Source organism: Phyllostomus discolor, chromosome 6, assembly GCF_004126475.2.
Source record: "Phyllostomus discolor isolate MPI-MPIP mPhyDis1 chromosome 6, mPhyDis1.pri.v3, whole genome shotgun sequence".
Classification (NCBI taxonomy): Eukaryota; Metazoa; Chordata; class Mammalia; order Chiroptera; family Phyllostomidae; genus Phyllostomus; species Phyllostomus discolor.
In genome coordinates this window covers 123,591,741-123,614,422 of record NC_040908.2, presented here as the reverse complement: position 1 = coordinate 123,614,422, position 22,682 = coordinate 123,591,741, and the positions used below count along the sequence as shown (strand labels likewise).

The following is a 22,682-nucleotide window of genomic DNA, read 5'->3' as shown; positions in this document are numbered from 1 at the left end:
ATGATTGTCAGTATGGGTAGGGTAGGACAAGTGGGAACCTAATTACAATCATAGCATTTGGACTACAAATCTGGCTGCCATTTGGACTACAAGCACTATGGCAACTGAACTCTGACCCGGAAGAGGTGGTGATGTCAGACCAGGAGCCACCAATGATATGTAGCTCCTTTGTTCACCAAGAACCAATCCTTGGCTCCCGTGCGAAGTCAATCCATATAAAATTCCCCACCCTTTCCTTCTGAGTGGTCTTTTCTTAGCCCTTTCTCCAGGTGTAGAAAATGTCACCCAGGAACACAAACTTCCAAAATAAAACTTATCTGCCTGTTTCCATGGCTAATTGGCAGTTTATTTCCTTGGCAGGGTCTAAGAAAACCTTACAATGATTACTAAAAATGTTATTTATTTTAACCTTTATTTTACAATTTTTTCATATCTTCTCAGTGTAAGTGCCCTCTATTAAAATGTTTCTCACATAAGTACTCAATGAATTTATTGTTTTAAATTATATTTCTCTGACTTTAATACATATTTTCCCAAGAATAAACATGTTAATAAATCAATTAGTAAATAACTTATAAATAAGTTCATTTTGACATTTTTACTAATTTTACATTTCCTATCTACTGTGAAATGTTACTTATATATCACACTACTTTACCAGCTATGTATTTCTCATCTTTTAAAATAAATACTATCTAAGAACTATGGGATATTTCTTTTCTCAAAAGCTATCTGGAAAAAAAAGGTCTTTGATATGTGTGCTCAGAGACTTTCTCCCTACTTTTTGCTTGTTTATCTTAGGAACTTACATCCATAGCTAAACACACAGACTAACATTTCTGCATTCACTAATTACTCAGTTCATTCTTTTACTATCCATAAAGTGTAATTTTTTCTCTTTTGGAAAACTAGACAATTTTGGCATTATTTCCTTGATAAAGAATTCAGGATTGGTAGCAATTTTGATTACATTAATGAATTTAATTTGAGCATGGTAGATTTGAGATTCATGTGAATATTAAGTCATGTATGTCCTAAGGGAGAAGTTCTCAGCTAAGGTAAATATTTAAGTACCTTAAATACATTAAGTAGTGGTGGTAATAGGTCTTAGAGTAGGTTATGAGTAACTTCACTCAAGCAACAATTGTGTGATGAAAATAATAGAGACAATCTGAACAATGCTGACATTTTTGCCCCATCTATCTACATTTGCCTGACACATTCTTCATTTACATCTATTGTCCCAGTTAATTATCAAGTATGCCCTTCCTCATTTTTTAAATTTTTCTCCTCAGATAATGCCAGTGTGTTACTTCTGTCATTAAGACACCAATGAATTGTTACATTTTAAACAAATTTTAGATTTGTATTATGTATGAATGTATTTTTGAGGTATAATGAAATACAGTGAATCAACTGATCTTAAGTGGACCATTCTGTGTGGCATGGGCCCAGCTCTCATCCGGAGATGCACAGGACCCACCCCTAAGGATAGGTTCTCCAGTGGGGAATCAACAGATGCCTAGGCCGCTTTGAGACTTACTTTTGCTAAAACTCCCTCACCCTGAATTGAGGACATTTACTGCAAAGTAACTTCCTAAAATCCATGCTAAACTTCCCAAGGATGAGTGTAACTGGTTCAACCACTTTTCCCTTTTCATTTGCAAATATCCTTCTCCTGTGATGTGATTAGCAGCATTGGCTCCTTTGTTTTCTATGAAAGGTAACCACCTGAAGCGATCCTGTGCATAGTAAATGAGGACCATTGTGTAATGTGCCCAGACAAAGAAATAAAAGCCTGTTATGGCAGAGGCTGTGACTTTTGCTCCCCTTGAGAGAGAAGCCACCTGCCCTTTTCCTCCACTGGATTCAGTAGTCCATGTGAAGCTCTCTCCCCCATCCACAATGTCTTGGACCCCACGAGCTGGGGTCTGCATCAGACAGTTAGGTAAATTTGAACAAATGTGTAGTCCATGTAACCTACACCAAAATCATAACATAAGACATTGTCATTAACCCCAGAAAGTACCTTACCTTTTCTCTTTTGGAAATGAACTATTGAGAAAATATACAGTTTATTCAGTAGAAGTAGTTGTGGTCTTACTTCTGCTCATTGGACATTAATGATTCAAGCTGCAATTATATCAGTTTTACATTATTATATTTATTGTGTGTATAGTTTAGCAATTGTTGGAATAAGGATTCATTCCAAAAGTCCAGAGGGCACCATTTATATCATAATCAATGAGTTTTATATCCTCATTTATATACCAATGAGGTATATATAGATTACAACTGGCATCATCGTCATTTCATAAATATTTAACAATATGAGAGACTGAAGAAATGCAAAGTGCAGTAGAAATGTAACACATAAGCATAATTTAAAGTAAAAATAAAGTCATCTTTGAGGCAGTGACATTCCACCTGTAACCGTAAAATGAGTAGAAAATGAGAAGACATGTGTGAGAGAGATGCGGAGAGCATTATAAGTTGAAATATAAACATGAAACAGAATCTGATAGTTTAAAAAAAAGGAAAAGAAGAAGTATAGACTGGTTGAGACTCAAGGTAACTCAAAGATGAGCTCTATTATAAAGATACTTACTGGTCATTTTGGATATTGCAGTTCTAATCCATGAAACTAACCCCTATGTCTAAGAAAGAATATAGACTTTAATTCAGGCATACTTAATTTTTAAATCTTGGTGACATCATGGTTAAGTATATGAAGTGTAGAACCAGAGATATCCAGATTCAGATACTGATGTCACCCTTCATTAGCTATAAAATTGTACATAAATTATTCTCTCTATTAGTCTTTTTATCTTCTCATATGTTTATGGTATTTATTTTCCCAAAGGCAGCTTTGAATATCAGTGAGAAAGGGGTTTTAAGCACTAAGCGGTACATAAACATAATTCCATATCAAAGCATGCAGCAAACCTTTGGGAAATAATGTCTTTATGTATTATCCTAAGGGAGAACTAATAATAATTACTGTGCCTGAATATAATTTAAGCCTTGTAGTTTGGGAAAAGATCCCATACCCCGGAGGACCACTGGTTCCCCTGATCCCTGCATCCTTTACCCCAGTGTGATTAGCAGTTGGTATAACCCAGCTCTTGTTCACCAAGTATACTTCTTAGCATCTACTCTTTATAGAAACAGGCTCACCAAATGACTCTCAGCTTTTAATTTGGGTGAGTTGATACAAATGCAAGACAGAAAACAAGAGGAAAGGGTTACACTCAAACATCTGCATTTATAGAATTATAAGATATTCAAAAAGTTTATGTGCACCTCTTTGAAAACCCTTAGTAACGTTAAGAATAAGTATTGTAAACAGACAATGTAGTAAGAAGGTAAAATGGACCCTTTCTCCCATAGCTGATATGAATACAGCTACCTGTTGGTTAGGTAAAATATAAGGAGCATAATGCCACAGGTACTGTAAATTAGAATTAAAATAATATTAATGCTGTTTGACCAAGAAAGGCTTTGGAGTCAGAGAAAGCTGTGAGCAAAGAACAGATTTCTTTCCACTCAGCATTAAACCTGATTGAGCAACACTTGGCAGGAGGAAGAAAATTTAGGAACAAGGTAGAAAAATGGCTCTTTATTACAGCAGTCAATTGGAGAAGGCCAAGCCATGGCCAACCATTACTCTCTGTTTGCATTTTCAAAATCTCCTGACCATTAGATTCTCATAGTCACACTCGCTACTGTTAACTATTTGATGCAGTCTATCTTCAAACTAGTTAATTTATACATATAAGAGAGAGTAGAAAGTGTAGAAAGATTTCAAGACTAAAATTGTATATCACATAAAAAGTTCTCCTGAATGAATTTTTGAACAGATTGTTGACATCTCTCTCTACCACTTCCATACCCAGACCTGGATTTCTGTCCTAAAGAAAGACTAATAATTCTTAAAATAATTGGGGTGTGTTGTAATAAGTAAAACTGAGTGTTCTGCTTATCCTTTAAAATATAATCTTATTTAAATGTATTTGTTCATATGTGAATGCACTTATTTGAGCATTGATGTAGTGTGCCTGTAGGAGCTTTTATATAACAATAGAAGCATTAAAAGTCCTTGTGTGCTTGGATCTCTGGATATACAGGGCCCTGCAGAAGTAAAGCCTGCTTGAGTGTGGTTGGTAGGGTAATAACAAGGGTGTAATCACTTACAGTTTTAATTTGAACATTTCACCTAAAATGTCATATAGTGTGCTTGAGTGTGATATTGTTATGTTACAGAATTACATGCTTATGATTTTGTAAGAAAGATTCTGTATTAAAAAGGGGTATTATTTGTGCCTGACCTTGTATTTTTCCATAATGTATATATGGCAACATATAAGAAAATGTCAGATGTACAAAAATGGGATAGTTTACCTCTTTAGGCACATGTAAATACAGATATCTAGGTCTTCTCTGAATGAATATCTTAATTTTAAAAGGTTTTGGGAGCCAACAGAGAAATGTAAATAGATTTATGTTTCTCTGGAAGTGGTGATCTAGGTAACTGATCTTGAAGCCCTCAGATAAAGCAGTAATTGACTTGAAACCTATTTTTGATTAGTTGCTCTGTTTCTCTATGCCTAGAGTCCTGTCTTAAAATCATAGCAGAGCAAAGCAGTAACACATCTACCAAGGAGAAAAAGCTTTTATTTCACTATAGACAGAGATAGCAGGGACAGTACTCCTGTTAAGCATCTTCCAATGTCAGTCTATGGGCTAGGTTATAGTAATACCTAGCTATGCTAGTTTCTAGAATGAGAAGAATTTAACTTTATAAAAAAGACAGGAGTCATAATAATGTATTTATGAATCTAATAACCCACAATTTGATAAGGTCTATCACAAATAAATATAAGACAACATGTAAATATGCACAGAAAAATAACCTGCAAATTTTTGTCTGAATTAACTTAGCAAAGAGTCATAGAGGAGCTATTTTTGACCTGCAAAAAAAAACACTGGAGTTTGAAAAGGCAAATAACTAAAGGATGGGAGAAGAGGAAACTCACAATCAGAAAAGTATGTGCAAAAGGCACAATTCTACAACGAAGCACGCTGTGTTTGGGGAATAGTTGGAAGTTCCGCATTACCACATGGAAGGTTTAGAAAAAGTACTTGGTGTAAAGGCTGAACAGAATGGTTTATTTCGTTATTTAAAATGCTAATCTGATCCTGTCATGCTTCATGGTTTACTAGAGTCATATTACTTATGAAATAATGACCAAATCCCAATGCTTAATTTCTTAAATTGTTCTTTGAAAGATAGTGTTCTAATTTGTTAACATGTGTTAACTAAATTAATCTTCCAACAACCTTTTGTTTTCCCCACTTCACAGTTAAGAAAACTGGGGAAAAAGATATACTCAGTATCTATGAGACAACTTAAACCTTATTATGGAAATGTATTTATCTATTTTTTATTTATTTGGAAATAAATACATTTAATACAAGGACATAAGAGCTTATGATGGGAATATATATATAATCAGATGGAAGGGGAAGAAAGAGAAGTGATAGCATTACTTATGATAGCTGGTAATTTTCAAGATTTATTGAACTTTATTTCTTCTCAGCCAAATATCATAGTAATTTGAATTATTGTGTAACAATAATTTTATAAAGCCCTGGTCAGACTGAAAATATTTCCAAATAACACTGGGAGTAATTCTAATCAAATGTGTAGTCAGTTTAAAGTACTTTACATTCTGCACCAAATAGTGGATAAGTGAGTAATATTTTAGTTTAAATAGACACCTGATCAGACCTTACAAATTATTACAAGGGAGTAAACTGGGTTCAGTATTTGTAATCTCATTATTATTAAGTTCAACAAATCCATTTCTAATTAATAAACAGTACACAAATGTGTTAGAGGGATTAAAACAAGTTTTGTGGAATGATAAAAATAATTCTATACTTGTTTCAAAGTCACATTTAAATTGCATAAATGTAGATATGGAGTAAATATCATTAGAATCAGCAGAAAATACTGAATATAGTCAAGATATTAACAGTGATAAATTCTCAAAAATGCAAAAAACACATGGTAATAATTATTTTAAAATATTATCTAAAAATATTATACATACTATCAAGTGTAAATGAAAAGGCTAGCCCTGGCCAGGTAGGTCAGTTGGTTAGAGCATCATCCTGATATGCCAAGGTTGGTGGTTAGATTCCCGGTCAGGGCACATACAAGTATCATCCAATGCATGAACAAGTGGAACAACAAATCAATGTTTCTCTCTAACTCAATAAATTAAAATATTTAAAAATAAAAATAAAAAGGCTAACTTTAAGCATTTGTTTAAAATAATCTTGAAAATATGACTTTAAAAATTTTGAAAACTATTAGTAGGTTAAATGTGACTATGAATTTAACATCTATGATAGAAAATACTGATTTTTGGCACAAAGGTAATAGTGTGAAATTTGTAGTCATGCAGAGTTGTGTTAAAATTCTTGTATCTCAGTCACTCTTTGAGATGATGTTGTATTATTTGTAACACTCTGGGCTTTTATTTCTTAACTGGTAAAATTAAAAAGACAGCCCTGACTGGCATGGCTCAATGGATTGAGTGTCAGTCTCCAAACCAAAGTGTGGCTGGTTTGATTCCCAGTCTAGGGCACAGACCTAAGTTGCAGGCCAGGTCCCTAGTAGGGGGTGAGCAAGAGGCAACCACACATTGATGTTTCCCTCCCTCTCTTTCTTCCACCCTTCCTTTCCCTAAAAATAAATAAATAAAATCTTTTAAAAAATTGAAAAGATGGCATTTACCTTGAACTTTCTCAGCTACAAAGTAACATCTATAAAGATTACAAACAATTTCCTTTCCATGTTAAGATCACTAAGTATTACTTTTCTTTCTTACTTCATATAAAAAGTGTTATGAGCTGAAATCACACTAATAGTGTATAAATTATAACTAATATCAAGTACAGGGTGGGATCTCTATACTGACTAGTATGTTCAGATACAAAAAAATAAAAGTTAACAACTAGGTACATTTGAGAATATAGAGAAGAGGTAGGTAATTAGGGTTTTTTAAACACTAAACTTCAAACCAGTAGGTATATAAATTGGAAAAGTTTCATATAAAAAGAGAAGATGTGGTGATGACATGAGAAAAACCTCAAAATTTTTGAAGGCTTCTATCCAGAAGACAGGTGAGGTTGTCAAGATTATTGCCATAAGAAAGGGTAATACTATCTCATAGCTCCAGGGGTTTTATTCTGTGATAGTGCTAGGACACGTAATGGACAGTCCAGGAAATGAGTGACCACACTTGAGAGTACTCAGGCATCAGTTCGAAAATTGTATTTAAGAATGACATTAAGAGAGAAGTTGGGCCTTAACCGGCATGTTTCAGTGGGTTGGGTGTTGTCCCACAAAGCAAGAGGTCACTGGTTCAATTCCCAGTCAAGGCACATGCCTGGGTCATGGGAAAGGTCCCCAGATGAGGGTGTGCAAGAGGAAACTGATCTGTTTCTCTAGAACATCAACACTTCTCTCCCTCTCTCCCTCTGTTTCCCTCTGTCTAAAACATTAATTAATTAAAAGAAAGAAGTTGGGCTAAATGAATTTTAAGATCCATTCCATTGATATCAGATATTTCTATCAAAAACTAATTTAGCCTTATGGTTAAAGCAGATTGTGGAGTTAAAATGTGATATTGAGTTTTATTATACATATATGTTAGAGGTGTTCGGATTCTTTGTTTTATTTTGTTTTGTTTCTTAACAAATTTGTGATTCATGACTTGATTTATAGTAAGTACTTTGTGTCTGGTTACATAGTTTTTACCTAATGTTTCTAAGTTTTGTTTACTATAAATCACAACCCTTTATGTTTCCTGACATGACATTTTTGGGATCTTCCAGATGTGTTTTCCATTTGTTACCAGATTTGTTGTGATGGTCTTGGCAGAAAACTTTTGCCCAAAAAAGGAGGATTCCATTTACAAAAGACAGAGAGCAGCAGCACAATGGGTCCAGCCAATAAATCTCAAACATCTCCTAACACCTTCTTGCTGTTGGGCATCCCTGGACTAGAGCACCTGCATGTCTGGATTGGGATTCCCTTCTGCTCTTTGTACATAGTGGCCGTGGTGGGGAATGTGACCATCCTGGCCGTGGTGAGGGCAGAGCGAAGCCTCCATGAGCCCATGTTCCTCTTTCTGTGCATGCTGTCAGTCACCGACCTGGTCCTCTCCACATCTACACTGCCCCGCATGCTCTGTCTCTTCTGGCTTGAAACCCATGACATCGCCTTTGATGCCTGTTTGGCCCAAATGTTCTTCATCCACAGCTTCACTGCCATGGAATCAGGCTTCTTTTTGGCCATGGCCATTGACCGTTATGTGGCCATTTGTCATCCACTGCACCATACCACCATTCTCACCCATGCTCACATTGCCAAAATGGGAGCTTCTGTTGTACTCCGGGGAGTAGTCTTCTTTTCTCCACATCCCATCCTGCTCAAACAGTTGCCCTACTGCAGGACCCGAATAATTGCCCACACCTACTGTGAGTTCATGGCTGTGGTGAAGCTCGCCTGTGTGGACACAGGAGCCACTAAGCGTTACAGCCTCAGTGTGGCCTCCGTGATTGGTTCTTGTGATGGCTTTTTCATTGCTGTCTCTTATGTTCTAATTCTCCATGCAGTTTTTCGCCTTCCATCACGGGAAGCAAGTCTTAAAGCTTTAGGCACATGTGGCTCTCATGTTTGTGTAATCCTTGTTTTCTACTCCACAGCTGTCTTTACCTTCCTCACTCATCGCTTTGGCCACAATGTGGCCCCCCAGATTCATATCTTCATTGCTAATATGTACCTTCTAATCCCACCTTTTCTTAACCCCATTGTATATGGTGTCAGGACAAAGAAAATTAGAGACTACGTACTTAGTTGTCTGAAGGTAAAGTTTTCCTGATTATGTTGAAATTGTTTGCAGAGATAGCATCAAAATGGGAAAAAAAGAGTGCAAATAATTTCTTTCTTTCTCATAACAGACATGATATTTTCTCCTGCTGAAAACAAATATTTTATCAGATTTCAATAAGGAAGTGTGACCACACATAATAGGAATTTCCCAACTGTAATGGAACTAGTAGGCATATTGTATTTTGTGTGCACCTGAGTTGTAGGGAGCTTACTTCGAACTTCATGAATTTGAAAGGGATCCCCTTCTCCTCCTTACTGGTACTGAGCTCCTGTGGTATAACTGGAGGTAATAGTATATTTTTCAATAGGGAATGATTCAAAAAGTGAAGAAACTCATAAGAGCCTCAAAATATTCTAAAGGAAGTATCTACAATTGAAAAATTAATGATTACTCAATATTATATACTAAAGTCAATGTAACAAGGTTCATGCCCTCTGAATACAACAAATACTTGTGTGTTATTTTCACAAAAATTGACACATAAAAAGTTGTTAAAATAGTAATGTGGAACAGTTCAATATTGCAATAATTGAGTCCACATATTACTGTATTACAGTTTTATGAATTGCCTTTCTGCTGGTTTTCTTGTTCTCACAAATCCCTTGTACTCTCTGTTCTGTTTGCAAAGACTCCAACATTGAGTAAAATAGTAAGTCTCTTTATATCTTCACAGTTTTTCTTAGACTGCTTATTTTTGTCTAGACACCTTCTTACCTACAAAGAACTTAGTTATTCTTCAAGGTACAATATTTGTTTAAGCTACATCACCTTATCAGAAAGTTTATTTCCTCAAGTAAAACTAACTAAAACCTCTCCCTACCATCATGATAAAGAAATGTTATGATATATTGTAGTTAACTCTTAATAGCCTCTTATCAATTAAACTATTATTGTTAGAGGTTAAGTGCACTGGCTGTAGAGTCAGTGTGCCTGGATTCATCACTTACCTCTACCGCTTACTACCTATGTATATTCAGACATTTTGGGGGCTTTGTTTTCATAATCAATAAAATGGGGATCATGAGATTCCCTTCCCTATAGAATTTTCAGGATTAAATGAGTGAAAGCACATAAAAAGACACTTAAAATAGTGCCACACATTAAGCCTTTAATAAATAAACATTACTTAACTATAGATTATCATAGTAAGTATAATTTTGTATATTTACTTTGTGAGACATATGTATGTACAATGTACACACCCATATACACATATATCATTACCATAATCACCAGTGTTAGTCTGATTTTACAAATGAGAAATTTGGACTCAGATAGATTAAATAATATCCTTAATATCACATATTGATTAAATGGTGCAGCTCAGGTTTAAATAAACACAAAGGCACTCAGTCCATGTATGAAAACTATCCTTTATTTACTTTTTAACACTGATACCTCTCAGTGTCCTATATGTGTTTAATGAAAGCTTCTAAAGCAATGATGAACAATAAGATGTTTGAATTTATGTGTCATATATTTTAGAACTCCTGGTTATGTGATAGTAGTTATAAATAAGAATAAAAACCATAAGGATAGGATCTATGACCTTTTTGTAAGATAATGGAGAAAAATGACAATGATGATAGGAGTAGGGACAGATCTCTCCAGGGCTAAAGAGAATTTGTGGGGAAATGTAAACTTTAAGACTACTGGCAGTATGTTAGATGTATCCTGAAGATGAACTGCCCAATCTGGACCTTCTCCCTGTATTTTCTTTTTATTCAAAGTTCCATGAATTATGAAATTTAATTATAATATATTTCTTGACAAGTATCAGGGTTGTTTCTATGTTAGGTTTGGAAATATAAACTAAGGAATTAGCACATACAAGCTATCTCTCAATGGAAATGTTCAGCAATAGTAACCAACATAAAACTAAATTTCAAAAGCCATACCTGAAATTCTAGTCAAGATAAAGAGGATATGTAAGTTATTTATATTCATATGACAAAATCTTAATTATGGAGGGGCAAAAATGTGTCAGATTGTGCTATATTCTGAGGAGAAGTGAGCAAAAGAGAAGACTATGTCTCTGGGAGTTTATATGCTGATGGAAGGGACATAACCAAGTGATGCTCAAATGCATAATTACACTGGATAGTAAGTGTTGCCAAGTAATAATACAGATTTCTATAAGGGCACATAACATGAGGTTTTGACCTGGTCTAGGAGAATTAAGGAAAGCTTCCTTAAAAATGGCATTTATTCCAGTGCTGACTGTAAGTTAACCAGCTGAAGAAAGAAACAGAGGTCATGAAATGGGGTGGTGATGTTACTGGGAGGGAGAACGGATGTGTGAACATGTGTGGGTCTTAAGATAGGAAGGGGTGTCATGCATTCAAAGAACTGAAGGAAATCCATTTCATGACCTGAAGTACAGAGGTTGAAATGAGTTGCTGAGCAAGGCTAGGATACTAGCATGCAGGGGTGTAGAGTACATGCTAAGGATTCTTAATTTTATCCTAAAAAAATGAGGAAAAAACATAAGTTTTATGCACAGGAGTGACATAATTGGGTTTGTGTTTTAAAAGGATCATTGTAGGCTTCCAGTCCAAGATGGCAGCACAGGAAGACCCTGAACACACCTTTTCCTAGGAACATTATGAATTTACACTTACAGACAGAACAATTCTCCATGAAGAAAAACTGAGGGCTGAAGGAACAGCTTTGTAAGAGAGAGAGAAAGAGAGAGAGAAGAACAGGTCTCCATGCAGCCTTTTCTAGCTCTAGCTTCCAGTTGTCCAACTTACACCCACCCTAGCAGATCTCCTGCTGAGGTATAGCTTGTCCCCAGAGCTTTCTGTGGAGTACTCCTGCTTCAGCTATAGCCCCAGGGGCTTACCCCCAGGAATCTACAGCTCCAACCCACTCCAACTTCAGCTCCAGGTCTCAGTGGGGCTTGCTCCTGGGACTACTTGAGGCTAATCCCACTTAAACTCCAACTCCAACTGATCTTCAAAGGTGGTCCTACTGCAGGTAGCCTCCATGTGCCTGCCAAAGGCACCTAACACACAGAGTCTTAAAGAAGGCAGCTCTTACATAAGGTCATTCCTTCAAGACCAGAAGAGATTGTTGTTTCACCTATTTCATAGAAACAAATACATAGAGACAGCCAAATGAGAAGACAGATTAATATGTTCCAAATGAAAGACCAAGATAAAACCCCAGAAAAAGAACAAAATGAAACAGAGACAAGCAATCCATCAAATAAAGAGTTAAAATGCTGGTTATAACGATGCTCAATGATCTCAGTAAGAACTTCAACAAAGAGATAGAAAACATAAATAAGAGATAGAAAGTATTTAAAAGGTCAGAAATGAATACAATAACTGAAATGAAGAATATATTAGTGGAAATCAACAGCAGATTAGATGAAGCAGAGGACCCAATCAGTGATTTGGAAGGCATAGCAGAAAACACACACTAAGAGCAGTAAAAATGTATTTAAAAAATGAGAACAGCTTAAGCAACCTCTGGGACAACATAATACGTACCAACATTGAATTACAGAGGTCCCAGAAGGAGAAGAGAGAGAGAAAGGGACAGAAAACCAATTTAAAGAAATAATGGCTGAAAAATTTCCCAACCTCGTGAAGGAAGCAGACATTAAGATCCAAGAAACTCAGGGAATCCTAAACAAGATGAATCTAAAAAAACCTAAACCCAGACACATTATGATTAGAATGCCATTAGTTAAATAAACAAGGATTTTTTAAAACTTCCAAGTTAGAAACAGAAACAAATAAACTGCATTACATAACAAATGGGTAACAATAATATTAAAGAAAAATGAAAAAAGGAGAATCCAAGTAACTTTTAGCTATAGTAGTTTCACTCCCCTCAGCTGAAAATAAAAAGGCCAAAAGAACTGCAAAGAAAACTTAAATGTGACTTAATAGGTTAGTTATTTATTACAAAGGGGGAAAATAGTGATTCTAAAGTAGAGAAAGTTGGAGGACATGTCCAGGTTTTGGTGATTAAAGTTGACATCACCCATGTGGGAACAAGTCACAATAGCCTGATACCAGAGAAGATCAATAAGAAAGAGCACATGGAGACAACTGAATTTGAACAACAATTAAAAGTAAAAAAAAAAAAAAAGAAAGAAAGAACATAGTGTCACTTCTACGGTATTTCTGCCATCTATGCATAACCTGAATCTAATGAAGTAACAGGCAAATTCAAATAAAGGTACATTCTACAAAATAACTGACCCCATCTCTTCAAAATGTTAAGGTTGAGAGGACAAAGAATGACTACAATTGATCCAAATGAAGGAAAGCTGAAGAAACATGACAACAGAATTGCAAAAGGTGACCTGGGCTTGGTTCCTGGAAATGAAAAATTCTTACTACATGGGACAGTTAAGACATTGAGTGCCTCTGAATTTCTTTTTTAAATCATGTGACTGCAATGAGGAAAATAAGTTGAGACAAGGAATGAAAGGAATGAATGCAAAAATCTTGTAGGAGGTTATAAAAATTTTCTAAGACAATATGATAATGACTTGATCCAGGTTAGGGGCATAATGGAAAGAATTAAATTGATTTGAGTACCCTGAATATATTGTAGTTTAGGCTGTGGAATATGGCTAATTGAAGACTTTGACAGGCTCACAGGTTGTGTAACTCCTGCTTATCTTTGCAATATTACTTTAGGTTTACAGTCTATAGTGGATGATTGATAAAGAACCTGTGTATATATGGTGTGCATTTATTTATATAAAATATTTGAAGACCTGCAATTTTCCAGGCTCTGGGGAAATAACAGTGAACAAATAGAGCCCCGATCACTACCTTCAGAATGTTTATATTTGACCACTTTCCCCAACAAGATTTCTTAAAAATTTCTCAACAGTTTTTCTTCTTTTACATTTACTCACAAGTTAAGCTTCTGACTTCTGCCAAGTCTTTCTGAAACTCAGTCTCTCTTAAATTTGGTATTGTGCAATATTTTTTTCTAAAGCTTCTCCATCTATTCTACTTTAATCTCACATCTCTATGTTTCTTTTGTATATCTTATTTACCAAACAATTGTCTTAATTTAGTCAATTAAAATTTACTTAGTGCATACATTTTTCCAGCTTTTTGTGGATCCTAATTGCATCTATGAAATCAAGACTTTTAATTTCTGTTTAAGTTTTGCTTCTGGAGCCCTTAAGGTCATGGGAAATTAAAAATGTTTTAAACTATTGATTTTGAAGCAAGCTGTAGCAATTTGTATGTAATTATAGCTGTAAACAGCTCTGCATTACTTTACTCCAAGTGCTTTTTAATTTCATTCTAAGTGATCCCCCAGTCTTTACTCTTCTCCATGGAGTTCCTAAACCCCAGATTTCACCTCTCTCAATACACCAACAATTAGTTTTACAGTGCTCCTAAACATTTGATTTTTAAAAATTTTAATTAAATTTATAAGGGTAATATTGTTTAATATCCTTATATGTATAAAGGATACATGGACAAAATCAAAGCGGGGGTTAGGATCAAGGGTGGGAAGTGGGGATGGCTGGGGTGGGGGAGAGAAGTGGGGGGGAATAGAGACAACTGTACCTGACCAACAATAAAAAATGTGAAAAAATAAAAAATAAAAACATAAAAGAATCTTATGCCAAGTGAAAAAGATAACCTTATGTAAGTTTTAGGTGTACAACTTTATAATACAACATCTATATAGTCCATTGTGTGCTCACTACCCAAAGTCCACTCTCTTTCTGTCCCTTCAACCACACTTGCTATCCTCAATGACTGGCTCTAGCCTTTCTTCCCCAGAATATCCGAGCTAAGTAAAGCACTTTGCCTAACAGAGAGGCCACTAGAGGCCCAGTGGGTGGAGGGAGGGGGGCAGGACAAGCCAGCATAAATTTGCTTCCAGCTCAGACACTCCACCTTAATCTGGACATCAACAGAATTTTTCCACACCTCAAGTGGACAGCTGCTTTGCTAGTCCCAGTCCCACTGTGACCAGACTCACAACCATCTACAGGTACTGTTCCAAGAAGAAAAAGAAAAAAAAGAGGGGGAAAAAAGTAGAAAATCCTGGGATGCAAAATCCTGTAGGAAAAAAGATTCCTAAATAACAATCACCAAACCTTTTAAGATCATGGTTGTGATCTGCAATTTTTAGAATATGCAGTGACATTCGTTAGAAAGTAGAAACAATTTTCCTAATTTTTAAACCTAACTTGATAGTCTCTTTACTTATAATTAATGTTGTTATAGCTTGGTGGCAATTATTTTAGATAGCTCTGCCAAAACTTTACCATGTTGCTTAAAGTTCTAACAATATCCTAATGTCCCAACCACATAGAGAGCTTTCATCTGCAATATTCCTGACAGATGATCATTCAATTTTTACCTGATAAGGAGCTTTTGGTTCCCCAGGGTATCTTTTCTATTTGAGTTGGTGATAAGTTTTTTCTCCTATTAAAGTAAAATATACTTTTTAAATATTTTAGCATCTTTTATTTGGCCAGGTATCTATCTCTTGTAATATGAAATATTTTTCACTCAAGCATATAAAGAATGTAAAACTATTTGAGGATAAAATTACCAAGACTGTCAAATACCTCTCCTTATGCTGTGAATTCAAGACTATTAATTATCCTAGTTACAGTCCTTGCCAGAAACAAAACACAAAAAGAACATATTTTTTGCATCTCTCATTTAAATTTTGTACTTCACAGAAAAAGAAAAAAGTTTGAATTTTTAAAACACCCAAATGTTCAAAGGATTTTGTCAGGAATAGTACATGTTTTATATAATTTTGGAATTTAATACTCATTACAATATTAAGGCAAGCGTTATCCCATGAAGAAATGAGACTGAAAGTGACCTGAAGGTGAGGGGGATAATGATGGAAAGAAGGGGAGGGGACTAGACAAAGAGCATGTATGAATGACCCACAGACATGGACAACAGTGTCAGGATTGACTGTAGGAATGGGAGGTGGGATGGGCAGAGGAGGTTAAAGAGGGGAAAATTATACAATAGGTAAGTGCAGAAAGCAACCTAGATGCCCATCAGTAGATGCACGGACCAAAAAACTATGGTACATTTACACAATGGAATTCTATGCAGCAGAAAGGAAGAAGGAGCTTGTACCCTTTGCAACAGCATAGATGGAGCCAGAAAGCATTATGCTAAGTGAAATAAGCCAGGCAGTGAAAGACAAATACCATATGATCTCACCTTTAACAGGAACCTAAACAACAAAACAAAGAAACACGCAAAATAGTCAAAAACACTGAAATAGAGGACAGGTTGACAGTGACCAGAGGGGAGAGAAGAGGGAATTTCAAGGGAGAATGGGAAGGGTTTATAGGAACAAGTATAAAGGACACATGGAGAAAAACTAGGGGGAGGGTGGTAATGGGAGAGAAGTGGGGAAGGATGGGTGGGTTGGCTGGAATGGGAGTAAAAGGGAGAAAACTGTACTTGAACAATGATTAAAATAAAATTAAAAAGAAAGAGAAAAAAGGGGGAAATTGGCACAACTATAATAGAATAGATTTTTTAAAAATGATTTCAAGAAAAGGATAAAAAAGAAATGAGATTCAAAGCATTAAAATACTTGGTTAAATCAGATAGAGTAGCAGGGTTGAAATTGTATCTCAGACATGTATTATCTCAAAGGCCTTGCTGTTTTTACCATACCAATTTAACTTCCAGGAGACCTGCCTATCATTCAGCTATGGTATACCTTTACCAGATGCAGTTGATATATGAAATACTTAGATCTGAACAGCTCAATTTTATGATGTATATTTGTGTTACTTTAGCAAATATGTCACTCTATATTGTGTGCTTAAATATTTAGTGTAAATTAATTACCATAAAAAATAATCAAGTTTATTAACCATGAAATAAAAGGACACAATATTAATATTACTGTACGTTTTTTTAAAGCAATTTTGTATTACATTTTTCCATCTTAATTTCAGTTTAAGTTTTGCTCCTGGTCACAGGAAATTAAAGTGTCTTAAAGTACAGATTTTGGAGCAAGCTGTAGCAATTTGTATGTAATTAGGTATATTCACAAACAGCTCTGCAACATTTTTTTAAAATAAACATTTAAAAGCTTATTTTAAACTTAAATGACACATGGACAAAACCAAAGGGGGTTAAGATCAAGGGTGGGAAGTGGAGATGGCTGGGGTGGAGGGGAGGGGTGGGGGGGAATGGAGACAACTGTACTTGAAAAACAATTTAAAAATGTGAACAAATTTTTTTAAAATTAAAAAAATTCTCTTGTGTGATTCTTTTAAACATTATATAATTAGGATATTTCTAACAAAATTTGGAGTCTAAACCTTAATAGTGAAATTTAATCTCAATCATATTAATAAAAGAGCCTTATTTCTATACCTTATTTTTGTATTTATTATATACTTGTTTTATTATATACTTGTACTTTTAATTTGTTGATTAAGTATACTCTTTATAATTTTTATCAAATAATTTATAAATTTTTAAATATGTGTTTCTATTCAAAATAGTTATGTAGGTCAAAATATTCAGCAAATACAACAGCCTTATTTGCATAGAAATACATATTACAATTAACAACAAATTATGTTCCCCATACAAAATCACATAAATTCATATATATATATATATATATATATATATATATGCCACCCCATTAATTTAACTTACTTTTAACCACTACCCAACCACTCTTTAATTCTAAAGCACTGGAGCTTGTATTTTGTATTTTGTAATCTACTGTATTTTTTGGATTCCAGTTTTCTCATCAAAAATATGTTATTTCTTCAGAATACTGTCATACTTTTTAGGTGTAAGATCAGTAGGTTTCCTAGGTTCTTTGCAAAAATCAACAAATACTCCAGAGAATAAGCATAAAGCATCAAGGCCAGTCTCACCCTGGGATGATGAAATTCAACTTTCTTTTTTTTTTTAAGATTTTATTTATTTATTTTTAGAGAGGGAAAGGAGGGGGAGAAGGGGGAGATAGGGAGAGAGAGAGAGAGAGAGAGAGAGAGAGAGAAACATCAATGTGCAGTTGCTGGGAGTCATGGCCTGCAACCCAGGCACGTGCCCTGACTGGGAATTGAACCTATGACACTTTGGTTCACAGCCCCTGCTCAATCCACTGAGCTATATCAGCCAGGGCTCTCAACTTTCTCATCTGGAGTGAAAACCATCTGCCTGTAATGCTGAGTCTCTTTCCAGGCCCTACTAATTGGGAAAAAAAACCCTATAGGATTTCATACATTGAATATTAAATGGGATAAGAATCTCAGAACAATCTAAAATAATGGAGTTGGTATGGCTTTATTGAGAATTTATCCCTGAGACTGTTTCTTCCCATTGCAGAGAAACTAGGTTAGGACTATCATCCTCTTTACACCAAGCAGCTGACACATTTATTTGATCACTAGTTGACATAATATAATTATTATTATCATCATAAAGTACTATAATACCTGGTATTTTAAATGAAAATTATACAGTAATTTCAAAATGTCCCTTATTTCTTTCTCCCCAGGAAACAGACCTTGGAGGAGCTCATGGTAGGAATGTCCTCTTGCAACAGTTCCATTCCTCAGCCCTTGATATTTGTCCTGGCTGGAATTCCTGGCTTAGAATCATCCCATGGCTTGTTCTCTGTGCCTTTTTTCTTGGTCTTTGTCATTGCAGTCATTGGCAATGCCACCATCTTATGCATCATCTGGGTGGAGAAGAGTCTTCATGAACCCATGTTTCTCCTCCTGGCCATGCTATCAGTTGTTGACCTGTCCCTGGTCAGTGTCACTGTTCCCCGAATGCTGAGTATCTTCTGGATGAATGCCAAAGAAATCAGTTTTAATGCTTGCCTCACACAGATGTTTTTCATCCCATTGTTTTATGTCATGGAGTCTGGGATTCTCCTGGCCATGGCTTTTGACAGATTTGTGGCTATCTGGCACCCTCTGAGATATACCACCATCCTTGCTAACAACATGCTTGTGAAGACAGCACTGTCTGTGCTAACAAGGGCAGTGACCATGCTGACCCCAGCACCTATCCTAGCAAAAAGACTGGAAAGCTTCCAAACCTACATCATTGCTTATTCCTACTGTGCCTACATGGCTGTGGTACAAATAGCCTGTGGAGACATCTCTGACCACATCATCTATGGCCTCATGGTTATTGTAGCATCTGTGGGATTCGATCTGTTTTTTATCATTTTCTCATATGGGTTGATCCTTCATGCTGTCTTTCGGATACCCTCTTGGGAGGCACGGGGAAAAGCTCTTAGCACATGTGGTTCTCATCTTTGTGTCATTACTCTCTTTTATTCTCCTGTTGTCTTTTCTGTCCTAGCCCAGATTTTAGGCTATCATATGGCTCCCCATCTACAGATTATCATTGACAATCTTTACTTCCTTGTGCCTCCCATGATCAACCCCTTGATATATGGAGTACGGACCAAGCAAATGAGGGAGTGGGTACTGCGGATCCTGCACTGTCATGGAGACTGAGGTTGTTACCTGGGGTAGACAGAAGATCTGGGGTATGGAGCTAGAAATCAGGTTAGGTTGGAGGTAGAGATAATACCTGTCAGATTTGGGGTTTCATGGGGAAAGAAATAACCAAAGAAAGGAAAAGGAGGATTTATTCAGTATGGGAACATAACTGAGACAAGTTATTTCCATCAGAATGTAGATGTTATGAAACCTTCATGACCAGAACCCTCCCAAATGCTTATGCAAGTAATAACACAGGAAATATTTTGTTGTTAATTTTATTTATGTAAATGCATTACATACCATGAATTGGAAGCATATTATTTCAAATGAGTTAACAATGAATTTAGGAATATATTATCAAGACTTATGGGCAAAAATATTCATCCTGATTTTTTTTGGATTTAATGATTTTTCTACTACATATATGTTTTAGATATTTTACCAATGCAGAATTATATATCATGGAGAATAATCCTAATGGAAATAATTATGTAAAAATATCTGTGATAGTATCATATGAGTAAAGGTCTTTTTTATTTGAAGGGTTTTAATAGAGAATAGTCTTTTTATGCATTTTCATACTTAATTTTAATTTTCAAAAAATTTTAATTTTTTGTTATTTTTTTTCACATTTTTAGGGTTGTTCAAGCACAGTTGTCTCCATTTTTCCCCCACCACTCCCTAAAGAAGACTATTCTGAAGAAAATCTTCTAAAGAATAGTCTTCTTTAGAGAGTTACTTTTGGTGTCAAATTATGGAAACAATATGCAGTAGACTGGCCTTGATGGGAAAGCATGGGGGATACAAAAGAACCTAAAGAAGCTATTTTTTCTCTAGCTTCACTTTTTCCCTTTTACCTATTTCAATTTGTTTTCACACAGTTAAGACGTTCAAATCTGTATCTTAAAGCCTGCATTACATCTGTGTTCCAGAAGGCTCATTGAAACAGTCTTGTGAACCACTCTTCATATGCACTTTAACCTTAAATCTTTCCAAACCAAACTCTTAATCTCTTTGCCACTATATTATCCCTCTATATTCTCCAGTTTTTCTCATTTGACTTAAGTTAAATTGCTTAAAACCCTGATGCTCTTAATGATTTTTTATTTGCTTCCCTTAACCCAAATAATGACCAGGGTTTCTCTGCACATCTCCAGTATCTTTTTCTGTCTTATGCTTTATCACTTTAAATTTCTATACTTTAAAATTATTTTGACTAATCTTCACATAATCAATTTCTCTAATATTCAAAGTTGTTATTAACTCTGCAAATGGAGCTGTATTTTCCAAAGAAATATCTTCTTTAACGTACTTAAAATCTTCAACAGCCTGTTTCTCAAGATAAAGTCTTAATTCCATTGCATGACATTAAAATAATTGCATGACTTAACTCCAGTCTGCTTTTCCATGTGCTTTATTTTCTTTTTTTTTAAGATTTTATTTATTTATTTTTAGAGAGGGAAGGGAGGGAGATAGAGAGAGAGAAACATCAATGTGCGGTTGCTGGGGGTCATGTCCTGCAACCCAGGCATGTACCCTGACTGGGAATCGAACCTGCGACACTTTGGTTCGCAGCCCGAGCTCAATCCACTGAGCTATGCCAGCCGGGGCCTCCATGTGCTTTATTTTCACTAAATCACAGGACAGGCATCAATCCAGCAAACCCACTGCTTTATTTGTAAAGAAACTACACATTTCTTGCTACTTTAGCTCATTTTTGGTGCTACTTGGGAGGCATTTCTCCTTGATTTTTCTTAGCTGAAATCCTTCCCACCTCAAGGGACACTTTCTTTAATTTGTTCTTCTTAATGCCTGTCCTCAAATGACACCAACCTTCCATTTTTGTACTGCCAAACACTTTCAGCCTCTGTGATATTCATTAGTCTGTGAATTGTCCTTTACTTCAGATATTAGTCTACATGCCTTACCACTGCCCTTACACTGACATTTCTTTAAGGTCAAGGACTGTACCCAGATATTGATTTTTTTCACTACACATAAGCAAGTCCTAAACAGTTGTCTCAGTTTTTAAAAATGTTACTAAACACCAACTCATAAACCAAGTGACCTATATGTATAAATCATGACCATTTCCCCATCCTTAAAGTTCATAATTTAGATACCCCCAGGTCTACCTGGAACAAACATCACACAGGTGATATTTATTTCATACAACAATATATAAATACACATGCTTTTTCTTTCATATACATATCTCCAATCATTTTATTTGTTTATAAACATTTCTCACTATCTTTCTGTCTCTCTCTAACATGTTATCATACTTATATTTATACACATTCATACCCCTTACCTGAGATATGCATAAATCCACAACATATTTACATATATATGTGATACACATATGAATTTTATTAATAAATATGCAAAATCACTATTAACCTTTTCCAATTTGGCTGCACCCATTTTCAGATACATAAATTTGCTCAAATACATTAACAACTACCCTCAGAATGCTATATCTACATGCTTTTTATCAACTTTTAAAGCTCATGTTAAACAATACTTCCTTTTTAAGCCTTTCCTAACTTCCTGCCTTTTTTTTCCCTTCACTTTATGCTGAATTCTTTTCAATGGTCTCCGGTGTCATCTTATCCTTTCTCAGTCATAACACATAGCACACAATATGAAAATTGCCTATTTATATGATCTTTTTAAACATTAATGGTGAATTTTTGGTTTATACTTATTTTTATAGCATCTAGAATTTCAGTGGTATATGATATGAAACATGCTGAATATGTCAAGGCCCATTTCAAATAACTTCTTTGAATGAAGCAAGTGAATATAAAAAAATGCATGAACTTATACATTTAATATATGTGCTAAAAATAAAAGAAAGAAATGAAAGATGACAGGAAGGAAAGAAAGGAGGCAGAGAAATGACAGATGCGGGGGAGGGAAAAAAAGAAGCATTTTTTTTTGACTGGCCAACATTCTTTGCCATTGAGGATCCTTTCATAGGGAAATCTCAACTCCACTTCTGAATATTACATAGAACACATTGTTTCACCTTCAGTGGGGCAGTGTGTTTCCTCAACTACAATCTCCCTTCCCAATTATTTTGATTAATTTTTGGTACATTACAAACGAACCTAAGTTTTGAATTTTGTTTTGACTGGGCTTAACATTCTCACTCTAAGTTCTCACATGGTTGCATGAAAAAAAGGGGCTTCAGCTAAATTCTCAGAAAGTTCATATAGATGGAAATCATC

General features: G+C 35.2%; 2 protein-coding genes across 2 annotated transcripts; both read left to right on the top strand.

Moving 5' to 3' along the window:
* The first annotated feature begins 7,919 nt into the window (after nucleotides 1–7,919).
* On the top strand, nucleotides 7,920–10,448 carry LOC114500771 (olfactory receptor 52K1-like). The gene has a single exon (XM_028517551.2). The coding sequence runs from the start codon at nucleotides 8,013–8,015 to the stop codon at nucleotides 8,955–8,957; it is 945 nt and encodes a 314-aa protein (XP_028373352.1). The 5' UTR covers nucleotides 7,920–8,012; the 3' UTR covers nucleotides 8,958–10,448.
* Nucleotides 10,449–14,880: 4,432 nt separating this feature from the next.
* Nucleotides 14,881–19,907, top strand: LOC114498634 (olfactory receptor 52K1-like). Its single transcript, XM_028514684.2, has 2 exons — nucleotides 14,881–14,957; nucleotides 18,483–19,907. Exon 2 carries the CDS (start codon nucleotides 18,505–18,507, stop codon nucleotides 19,456–19,458), a length of 954 nt encoding a protein of 317 aa, XP_028370485.2. The 5' UTR covers nucleotides 14,881–14,957; nucleotides 18,483–18,504; the 3' UTR covers nucleotides 19,459–19,907.
* The last annotated feature ends 2,775 nt before the right edge of the window (nucleotides 19,908–22,682 follow it).